Source organism: Vombatus ursinus, unplaced genomic scaffold (assembly GCF_900497805.2).
Source record: "Vombatus ursinus unplaced genomic scaffold, bare-nosed wombat genome assembly UNPS02014799.1, whole genome shotgun sequence".
Classification (NCBI taxonomy): domain Eukaryota; kingdom Metazoa; phylum Chordata; class Mammalia; order Diprotodontia; family Vombatidae; genus Vombatus; species Vombatus ursinus.
In genome coordinates, this window is record NW_020954577.1 from 42,953,496 (window position 1) to 42,965,169 (window position 11,674).

General features: G+C 38.5%; 1 protein-coding gene across 3 annotated transcripts in view; it reads left to right on the forward strand.

The window, feature by feature from the left end:
- Nucleotides 1-8,094, forward strand: part of RBMS3 (RNA binding motif single stranded interacting protein 3) — a 1,414,112-nt gene extending 1,406,018 nt beyond the window's left edge. For all 3 annotated transcript variants that reach the window (XM_027871985.1, XM_027871987.1, XM_027871988.1), the window contains one exon: nt 1,600-8,094. In XM_027871985.1, the coding sequence (XP_027727786.1) occupies nt 1,600-1,606 (7 nt within the window). In that variant the 3' untranslated portion in view covers nt 1,607-8,094. The remainder of the gene's footprint in view (nt 1-1,599) is intronic.
- Nucleotides 8,095-11,674: the final 3,580 nt, after the last annotated feature.

Genomic DNA, 11,674 nt, shown 5'->3' on the forward strand with positions numbered 1-11,674 from the left:
AACATTTGTGGCAGGTTATAAAACCTGAAAGAATCTCCAACCTTGCTCATAAATATGCATTGTACAGAAAACAGTGCACCTAATGTGCTGGGGAAATCAGTGTCTTCTGAGTCATTGCGGATCATTGAGTAAGAGAGAAAAACCATTCACTGGGTTGCTATTAAATTAATAGATGGGGCTTCTGCCGATTTTTGTTCAGCATGTACTAACATACCTAAAAATATCTGATTTGCTCCCACGGTCAGAGATATTCTAGCAAAGCATGATGTGAACCTGCAGGCAGCAGGGGGTGTTGAAAAATGGTGTAAATATGGAGAGTAGCTCTAATGGGGTTATTGTGAGCATCCACTGGCTTAATGTGTATGTATATTATATATGTGTGTGTGTGTGTGACTTAAAGTTATGTGTCAAGGTCATTTATTGTTAATGATGCTGCTGCTGCTTCTAATAAATAACAATAATGACATATGGAAATGGGGATTTTGCTTTTTCTTGGAGTTCCCATAAGGTACTTGGCATCTATCTACAGGTAGAAATAAAAGGTGATAAAGGAAAAAGTCAGCCTAAGCAACTAGATGATACTGTAAAATAGAGTATTGGAGTACTTACTAGCTGTGTGGCCATGGGAAAATCATTTAACCTCTCTCAGACTCAATTTCTTCACCTGTACAATGGGGATAATAAGATCACCTACCGCCTAGTGTTGTTGCAGAGTCAAATGAGTTAACCCATGCAAAGTTCTCTGCAATACTTAAAGTGCTGTATAAATGCTATTAGTATTCTTATTGATTATTATGCTAGTGGAATCGTAGGTCTAGATTTGTTTTTTTAAGTGTAAAGGCACTATGCTTAGGTCCTAGGGATAGAAATTCAAAATAAAATTGGGGAATCATGAAGCTGGCATCCATTGGATAGATCTTGCCATAAGAGTATAAGATAGTAAACCATCTAAAAATGGTTTACAGATAGATTTGATTTCTGCGAAACAAATCTAAAAAAAGTTCTGCACGGAGGCAAATATACTTCTCCACATACATTCATCCCAAGCCTGAACTATGGACAGAAGTGATAACAGTCAGCCACTCTTAATCATGGCTAGTCTCATAAAAAGTCAGGCCTGAAGTAGACATATTAACATATTAACATGTTCCCAGCTATTATCTGAACTCTGATGGATAAAGCACACAGATGATGAGTCTAGTCATTGCGTAGACAACCATACTATTATGAAAATTGGTTTTGCCTGCCTCTCACTTCCATGGAGTAGACCATATTCCATCTGCTAACAAGTGCTGTCCTAGACTTGGTAGATGACAGGAGTATCTGCTAACAGGTGCTAAATTCATGCCCTCAAGATGTGTGTGCATGAATGAGAGAGTGTGCCCACCAGCTCGGTGCTTAAATATCCCTCAATGTGGCCTTCTCTGGTAAGCAGAGAACTCCAGGGTAACCGTCTTTATGTTAAAGACTCTTACTTAAGCTCCTCCAGAGTTAGTTTAACTTGGATCCTGTTTAAAGGGAACCAGGTGGAAAAAAAGATAGAAGCCTCTTCCAAGTTGTTTCCACTTAGTGACTACCCTAATTCAATTGTTTTCACAGACAATAAACAGGACTGAAGAATGTCAATCTGAAAACTTTGCCTTGAATGGAGAAACTTCATTGAACAAGGAGTTGGCTTCCAGTTTGCACAGGCGTCAACCGAATGCTTTTTTTTTTTCATTTTCTACTTTACCCAATGGAAAAAAAAAAACAAAAACCCAAGTGTTTTTATGTGCTGTGCGAAAGGTTCCGTCATGTAGTCTGACAGTTTTATTTTTGCTATAATTTTTTTTAATTAAAGAAAAAACCCAGAGGGGGAAAAAAAAAACATAAACACTGGGGGTTGACATTTCATCTGGATGAACATTTGGATTCAGAATTTACCTGAAGGTGTAGATAGATTTTTTTTTTTAAAAACATCAAATCTGATGATGTCAAGAGGGAGCAAGCTGAGATGAAAATCTTGTCTTCCTCAATAATTAAGCTATTTTCTCTTTTTTTCCCTTCTTTAACTCTAGTGCATTTGTTTTTTATTTTTAATTTTTTTTCTTAGAAATGTTTAGGTAAGGTTTATCTTGAATCTTAATTGCCTTAATTTTAAGGACGTCAGAGGCTCTCCAGGCAAGCTGTCCACGTCTTGTTAGAAAAAAACCGGAGAAGGAAATTTGAAAAGACTGCTTTGAGCCAGCTTCAACTGGTGCAGAAGTTTAATAGACTCTGAGTTTTTAAGGTGAAAAAAAATAAACTGTACAGTTGAAAAGAAAATGTTTTTCTTCGTTTGAAGAAAATTTGTTGATAAAGGAACCGTGGCAACTACAAGGATTAGAAAAAAAAATGCTGGGACTTTTCATGAACTTTGTCTTAAGTGTTGACAGGAATCATTCTAGAAAGGAAATGTGATTGACAGGAAAGTTATTGACATTGGTTCAATCAAATGGCTGCATTCGAAATGATTTGGGCTTTGGGAGGGCAGGATGCAGATTTTTTTTTTTATTTCCAAGGAGTGATCGCTGACAAAGGCCCTTGTGCTTTTTATCTGCAGTCTTTTTTATGAGCGTTAAGAAGTTTTTAGTCAGCTTTGCTTGTCACATTGCAAAACCTAGCTTAAGAGCATTAAAACAAAAAAGAAAAAAAAAACTTAAGTAGATAGGAGCTTATGGTCAAAAAAAAGTGCAAAAAAAAAGCAATAGATAGAAGAAATTGTTGACAATTTCTGTAGTCTTTCCTAGTTGTGATCAAATGCAGCCTATGGATGGCCTATTTTATACCAAAGATGAAGTGACATCCTGACGCAGTCCAGAAGATAGAGGTTTTCTTTTGTGTTTTTTTTCTTTTTTTTTTCCTCTTCTTTAAAAAAAAATCTTTATTTGACCTACATGGCCGGACCAGTTCTTATTTTCATGTTTGTTTAACCTATATTCCACTGGTGTTTTACATACTGCAGAGTTTATAAAGAAAAGTGCACATTAGTTGGGCTTAGGAAGCCCAAACCTGTTGGGTTCAGTTGAGAATCAGAGCAGGACAAGAACTGAGCACCAACTAATGTTACCGAAAAGGCTTTCATTTTGCTGAGCTTTTCACCTATGCTCTTGTACAGCGCAATCCATAATGGGGGCCACCTCTATTGGGAGGCATTTGCCTAAAAGGCTGAATTTTCTTTCTGTGCATGTTGGACTATAAACTCTTCTGGGGGGAAAACATTTGAAAAGGTCACCTTTCCCCTTCCTCCCCTCCCTAAAAAAAGTCTGTGGAATGGTAGGTGGTCTCCTTAAAGAATGTCTCATTGTCTTTGTAAAGAAAGTCTTCCTTCTGATTTCTGTCACCCCTTTGGTTCATCTGCTCATCTTTTCCAGCATGGATAGCAACTTTGATTCTGAAATTGAAAGAAAGGGAAGGCAGAGTTGTTTCCCTTTTTATTTTTTTTTCATTGCATCTTTGAAGGCTATGGTTGCCAGAAAGAAAAGGGGAAAATTGGACATGTTTTCTCAATTTAACTCTCCTGGGCAGGTAGGAATATTAAAAATAAGGGTTTTTTTTCCTAATGGAATTCTGGATAAGCTCTTAATATGCTGGTTGACAATCAAGAGTTAGTATGATTTAAGAAAACAAAAACCAAAAGGACGCAGTCCTGGAGATCAGTTAAGCCAAAGGAGGCGGTGGATGCCCAATTAGGTCCAAAAGTGAATGCAATTTCATTAGCTGAGACACAATTGTACATGTTCTTTGAAGACATCCATGGGAAATTTGCAATGTTTTACCTGAAATCCAGGGCAGTGAAACTTTGTTAATTGAGAAGGGTTTGATGGTAGTACGGTTTTCTGAATGAGGCACTGGGATGAAAGAATTGGTGAAGCAGCTAGAAGACAAAAATAAGTTACTGAGTTGAAGGAATGAGGTAATGAGGTCATTTTGTGTAACTACTGTGAAAAAGGAAATAGTATTCATTTAAAAGGAAAAGAAGTCAATCATATCCCAATGAAATCCACTGAAATAAAAGCTGCGGTTCTGAAATTGATCTGAAAGTTCTCATGAAAGAAACACCTTTAAATCCAAGTGAAAATAATTTCAAGTAATGGTGCTTCCCTATATCTTAATTTTAATTTTCAATTTGAGGGAAACAATCCTTCAAATAATTGGCTGCTATAGTTCAATTCAGTACCCATTCCAGAGAGAAGAAGCCTGTTGGTCCCTACTATCGTATAATACCCCCAGAGGTTAAGGGGAGGGAGACGCTCTAGGTTTCCACTTCATTTATTGTCTTCTCCCTGGGTTTTGTGGGGTTTTTGGGGTTTTTATTGGCATTTTATAGATGGCACCAATTTGAGTTTTATCATTGTAGAGCTGCCCATAGGAGAGCTACAAAGAATTCTTCAAACCAGCTCCATTTATTTTTCTCTTCCCATTCTTCAAAACACCTTGTATAATTATGAATTCTCCCTGAAAATAATTGAGTTGAATAGAAAACAACCTTATTTTATTCTTTTTTTCCTTATAAATCCCCATGTGACACAAAGAAAAGTCTCATTTGCTCTGAACAATGAGATTCCAAGGTAGCTACCATGTGGCTGATGAATATGCTGAGGTCACTTCCTATTTCTATTCAAAACCCTGCTGTTTAATTTATATCTTTAGAGGTTGTTGGGTTTTTTTTTTTTTTTTGGTTTCGTTCAGTTTGGTTTTCCCCAGCAATGAAAGCAAAATAATTTTGATGTTTTTATTAAACCAATTGGGGCAAAAGGAAATCACCCCACCAAAGGTTTTGACCACTGCCATGTGTTTTGTGTTCAGATTGTTTAAACCATGCCACACTGTCAAAGATCTCATCTCATACCAAAAAGGAAAGGGAAAATATTTTTTCTCCATACACAAGTTAGCTCATACTTCTCTGTCCTCTGACCTATGAACTTTCTCGAGTTTCAAACCACGCCTGAAAAACAGCAGCTTGAACAGGTAAGCAATAGTAGGTTCCTAGCATAGGCCTTGTTTGAGCGGGAAAAACACACACAAGCGAACCAACTCTGCCATGTTTGCTTGCAAATAGTGGTAAATGGAAGGAACTCTGATATGGTAATAAACAATAGTGCAGAGATAGTAAAATTCTTTAAGAACATAATTGTCTAAAAACAAAACTAATTATCCTGTATGTTATGGGTCAATAGAGTTTCTACATTTGGCCCGCTGTTTCAATTGTCCCATTGGTCTTACATATCAGCACCAGGAGATTCCTGATTGAATGATAGAGTTCCTTAAAGTCTTTGGGCAGGAGAGCCTGATCTTAAAATATGGGAACAAACTAAAATCAACAAACCACACTCCATAAATATTTGTTGTCACATCCAAACTGTAGTACACAGTCAATGGAACACTAATTAATATTTTCTTTTCACAAAGATGATAGGTTGTCAGAGGGAAAATGTATATGATAACCGGGAGTTTCTAAATACCTTCTTATGCCTTCTAAAGGAAAGATGAGGTCACAGAAGGATTATAAGAGAACTGAATATGCAAATGAGAGTGCTGGTAGCAGAGGGTTGCCTTGGGCCTCTGGGAACTCCTGATTATATATAAGATATGAATATACAAGTTGGCTAAAGGATTCCCAATGAGTCTGATCCTAAATTTGCTCATGTTTTCTTGGTTCATTGGCTAGATACTGTTTGTCTAGAATGTTGGTGCCAGTCTTCATTAGAATCCTTGCCAAGACTCTCACAGATACATTAAAAAAAATGGTGGCCCATTTTGAGAAGCTCCCATTAGATGGAATGTGGATTTCAGGGGAACTTGATTCAGTTTGGACATCCAGGCTATATCATCATGGTTTTTCAGTAGCTTAAATGGACTCAATGAAACAGATTAAATGACTAACCAAACAAAACTAGACATGTTTAAAAAAAAAAAGTTTTGTTCTAAAGTGGGTATATGAACCATTGCAGAAAAAGAGAGCTATTCAGGAAAGAGAAAATCATAAGTAAGTTTTAAATGGTTTTTATATGAGCAAAAATAAAATGAAGGGAAATTATTTATGTATGTGTATAGCCCATTTGAGGAAGCCTCCACTGTAATAAAGCCTATTTTTAATATGTCATAGTATTTTGCCCTATGTTATGTTGTCTATGGCAGGAAAGGATGAAATTTGGGTTCTTATTTCATAGTTATCTTGTCAAGTATACATCTGTTAAACTCAACTGGGCTGTCAAGTTCTTACTGAATATTATAGGAGGAGTTAGATGACAAAATCTTCATAGGCTCTTTGCCCCTGTCCTCTCAGTTGTCCATCCTGCATCCAGACTGTAATGAACTTCAGAGAAATGAATCAATCTATCTTGATGGTGACACCAAATATGGTTTTGGAAAAGAACTTGGGTTTCAGTCAATCTCAACTGGCATTCGTTGTCAAAAATTTTCCTTAAGGTAAAATTGTTCCTATTATCGAGCTCTTGGTCAGGGATGGTTTCAGTGGTTGATCTATTGTTCATGGTAATTTGTGCAATGAGAGTGTAAAAAGTCTACCACCAAGCCCAGTGAGTGCTCATGAGCCTTCACTTAGTGCACCCACCCCCTCCCATCAAGTTAATGATTTCTTTTGTTTTAACTTGACACTTATACATAAATGCCACTGCCAAGGATGGATAATGTCAACAATGCCCTTTGGTTCCCTATCATTCCTAATTCAACATGTAGCAGTGATATAACATAGGAGGAGGCCACTTTGAGTCCTCCAGAAAACATCACCTCTATATGACCACCACCATTTCCCACAGTCCACCCTGGTCTGCCCAGCCATTGATCACATTCACTGCTGAGGCTTACTGCCATGATTTCTGATTATACAAAGGAATCCATTCATCCTCAGTTCCTTCCGTCCTCCCCTGGGCAACTGTCACTGTTCATTGTACTACCTTCAGGGAATGGTGGATAATGAAACAGAAAGGAGGTAAAACTGAAATCAGTCCAATTTGCTACTCATCAAATCATCTGATAACATGTTAGGTTGACATCTTTGGTTACAATGAGGTATATTGGGTTTATCTGTGGATTTCAGTTATCCAACCCATCTTGTTCCCTATTTACCACAGTTTGTGGAGAGTTAACTACAGTCTTTGAAGATGATAAATGGGGAGGGGAGAGAGAGAGAAGGTGCTCAAAGCATAAATGTCCATTTGGCTTCCCTCACTGTTGTGATTTCTTTGACATCTGTATACTTTTGATCAGGACAAAGATGAATCGGTCCACTTAGAGAAAAACATCAACTGTTGGACAAATCCACCTCAAATTTTAAATTGCTAAGAAGGATGCGCTTAGTTTCTGTGCTTTGAATGACTTTGCCTTCCTATATCATGGCAGAATGGTTTCTATATTCTGGTAGATCTTAATGATAGCTTCAAATGGAAATAATGCCCACTTTTTTTTTTCAGTTTTAGAGTTGGGCATCTTCTCAGCTCCCTGGTAACAGAATATTGCTAAAGGTGCTTTGTCTCACAGTAAAAAATGTTTTCATTCTAATTCTTTAGCAAAAAAGAAAAATGGACTAGTTCCTAGGCATCATGGAGGCACTTGGAAAATTATCCTTATTCAAAGGGAGGGAAAGAAAAACAGCAAAACAGAAAAACAATCCTCTGTGTATGAGAAAATCCACGGATATAATTGGAACCATAAAGCTAAGCAAACAAAAAACATGCTCGATGTTGTGTTGATGAAACATTAGCCTCTATTAGAATGGGACATGGCTTCTTTAAAGAATCTTTGCAGACCTCATGGTAACCAAATCCTAGACCATTGAACCTCTGAATGCCATTCAGTTCTGAACTTTATTTATCAAAGAGCATTTTTGTCCAGCTGTCTCTGATTGTCATGGAAAGTTCTGTAATGCTAAGGTGTTTGAGGTTTTCCTTTTTCTTTCTTTTTTTTTTCTTTTTCTTACTTTATTTTTTCATTTGTACCACAGTCCGACTAGCTACCATTTCCCCCACACCTTGGGCTTTCTGTAGATCAGTGGATGTTAGGTTTAAACTTCTGTTTTCTTTGATGAAGCTTTCAATAAAAAATGAAAACAAACCCAGGGCCTTTTGTTATTTGTGCACAGCTCTATCGGGAATCTCTTGGGCACACACAGAGAGAAAGAGACTGCGGGCTGGGGAGCAGGGGACTGAGGAATCAGAGAAGATTTAAATTAGGCATGCCAGTCCTTTCCGCTGTGGAATTTGGGACCATAAAGTCACAGATTAAGGGCCACACAGAGCCAGAGAGGTCTGGCTCTTTTTCAGACACAGAAGCTGAGGCCCAGGAGAGGCCAGAGGATCACATGCCTAAAGCTAAAGGGGGCTTTAGAGGTCACCTAGTCCCCATGCCTCCCATTTTATAGTGGAGGAAACTGAGGCATGGAGAAGTGGACTTCTTCAAAGTCACAGGGGTTAGCGAAAGAAGAGAAACTGTCCCTTCTGGGGCAGGTGTGTCCTTTGTATTAAAGGATTTCAATCACCCTAATCACCATGGGTTACGAGTTTGGAGGCATTGGAGATCTAGGATGATGGGGGTTACATTGTAGTTCAGTCTGAGTTCCTTGGGGATTTTTTTAAGTTATCACGGAGAGGAGGAAATTAAATGGATAGTGGAAAGTAGGGACAGAGAAAGGGGGTCATTCGTATCCATACCTAGTAAAAAACATTAATAAAGAAAATGTAAAAACAAAACCGAATAATGAATGAAGGAAGGAATGAATGATCATCTCAGCTTGGAGTAGGAAAATTGTCACAGATGACAAATACGTGTCAACACGGGGATTATGATGCTTGGGAACGTATAGTTTATGCAAATCACATTCGTACCAGTGATGACATTGCCAAGGTCATGTCTGACCAAGGAGGATTGACTGAAATTCTGTCAAGCAGCTACTGGACGGCCTCCAGAGTGCTTCTCCCACCTTCCCATCAGAGCCGAAGAGGAAAAGGGGACGTTTCTGTTCGCAAGGTAACTAACTACTAAGAGAAAAAAAAAGGAAAGGGAATGAACCTGTGATTCCACTGACATAGGAAACTCTTGAATGAAGACAGTCGCTGGACCAATGCAGATGGGCACTTCCACTGGTGCATTAGAACGCAGTGGTTGAGTGACTTGTCCAGAGTCATCCAACAAGCTTGGCAGAGGCTAGATTTGAACTCAGGTCTTCCTGGCTCCGAAGGCAGCTTTTTTATCCACTATACCACATTGTCTCTCTCCCTAAAAGCAAAGAGAAAAATTTTCCTTACTTTGAGACCCTTCAGAGGAAAGGGGTACCTCATTAGGTTAAATTCTCTTTGGCGTTCATTGTTCAGTTCTAGAACCAAAGGAGACATGGCCTGCAAGCTAGAGTAACAATAGATAGCATTTAATTGACCCTTTAATGTTTGCAAAACACTTTTTAAATCATTTCTCATTTGGTCCTCACAATAATCTTGGATGGCAGGTACTATTATCATCCCCACTCCACAGATGAGAAAACTGAGGCAGACAAAGGTTAAGTGACTTACCTAGGGGTCACATAGCTAGTAAGTTCTTGAGGCTGGGTTTGAACTTAAGTCTTCCTAACCTCAGGTCTGGCACTCTATCCTCTCTGCCACCTAACTATTAGTAGCATTAAGTAGCCTGGATTCAAAGAGGACTAGAAGAGCTGGGAAATGATATGTTTAATATAGTCAATATTCAATATTTCATAGTTGAAGTAATTGAAATGGCTTTGTGATGAATCCATATGCTTTTCTTATGATCAGATTGGGCTGGATCTAAGATCTGACCCTTTTGTTTTAGCTATGAGAGAGAAGGAAATAAGCATTTGTTAAGTGCCTAGGCACTGTGACAAGTATTTTATTATATTTTTAAACAAATATCTCGTTTGATCCTCACCGTAGCTCAACCCTATGAGATGGGAGCAATTATTATCCCCGTTTTACAAATGAGAAAACTGAGGCAGATAGTGGTTAAGTGACTTGCCTAGAGTTACATAGCTAGAAAGTGTCTGAAGCTAGATTTGAACTCAGATCTTCCTAATTCCAGGCCCAATGCTCCATCTACTGTGCCACAAGATCTTGGTGGAGATGAACCGTATAGATTTCTGCCCTACACCTTAGAAATCAAATTCCATTCTTCTCCCCATAGCTCCCAAAGTGAACCTTGAGGATCTCTGGGTGTGCTGAAGCCAGCTCCTATCAGCTTAGGAGATGATTGTTAAATTTTCAGTGTGAATTTTATGCCTCAGAAATCAGCAAAGGTAACAAATCAAAGCTTGACTTATTTTTTTGCTGATTTTCTGGAGAAGAAAGTGATGGAGAAAATGTCCATAATGCTGCTTAAACTGAAAAGTATGTCTTACATACATGTTCTTTTTTCCAGAGAGCTGGTTATTAAACATTTACCAGCATGCCCCTGGTTATAAATATCAAGCAGAAGTAACTGAGGCCAGGTTGGTCACTGACTTGTGAATGGTGATTCTGTGGAAAGTGGGTTACTTGGTTCTACCTACATTGTACTTTTTTTGTCTTACCATGTAGAAAAAATAACAACATAGACTTCGTGTTTTTGAACGCTTATACTCTCTGGGATTTGGGTGCTCAAAAATGAAACACGGAACTGAGTGACATCTCAGGTCTTTTCCAGGGTGATTCAATGCCTGGGGGAAAAAAAATTACATTTGGATTCCTTTAGAACTGTGACTGCTTCTGTGAAATGACTTTAATTCCTCAGACATATATTTCTATGTGTGTTAGTTTTGTAGTATTTTTCCTTGGGGTGGCACAAAGTGTTTTGCTAATCTTCAGTCCCTCCCTGGTTGCTAGTTCCCTCAATGTTCCAGCGATGACTTACTTTTAGGAAAAATGAGACTAACATTGCCAGCCTCAAAGACTTCATCCAAGAAAGCTCAAGGCAGGTAAGTTTGGAGATTGGGGCTTGGGGGAGTTGGGTGCAGAAGAGAAGAATGACCTCAAATTCTTACATCAAATTTACTTTTATGTGAGATTTCTATGGGGGCAGGTGGGGGATTATTGCCCCTGTCGCACCCATTTTACAGATGAGAATGACAGTTAAATCACTTAAGATTCTCTCTCACTGTGGAAGATTGGGATTGATTTAAAATCCTCAAAGCTGCCCACAATCACAAGGAAATCAGCCACTATGGGGGCAGTGTGGCTTCTTTACCCCTTTGCAAAATGTCAGTTGCCCCATAAATAATGAAGTTCAATTCCGTTCATTTTTTTTTAATCCAGCATCAGCTACATACCAAGCACTGGGGACATTAAGACCCAAAAAAGTGATACTACGTCTACTTTCAAACAGCTTACATTCTGTTGGACAATACAATAAGCATGCAGATATTGAGGGAAGAACACTGGTTTTGAAATCTGAGTCTCTGGGTTCAAATCCTGACTCTGCTATTTCCTACCTGGATGACCTTGGACAAGTCACTTAAGCTATTTACCCTCAGTTTTCCCATCTTAAAAAGAGAGGTTGGACTAGGAAACCTTCAAGAACACACCCAGCTCTAAAGGATCCTACATTCCACAAGAAAGGCTGTTCGTTGCGCGATAATAATAATGATGCACATTCATAGACCATTTTAGGGCTTATAAAGCTCTTTCTTTGCCACAACCCTGGGAGGAAAGTC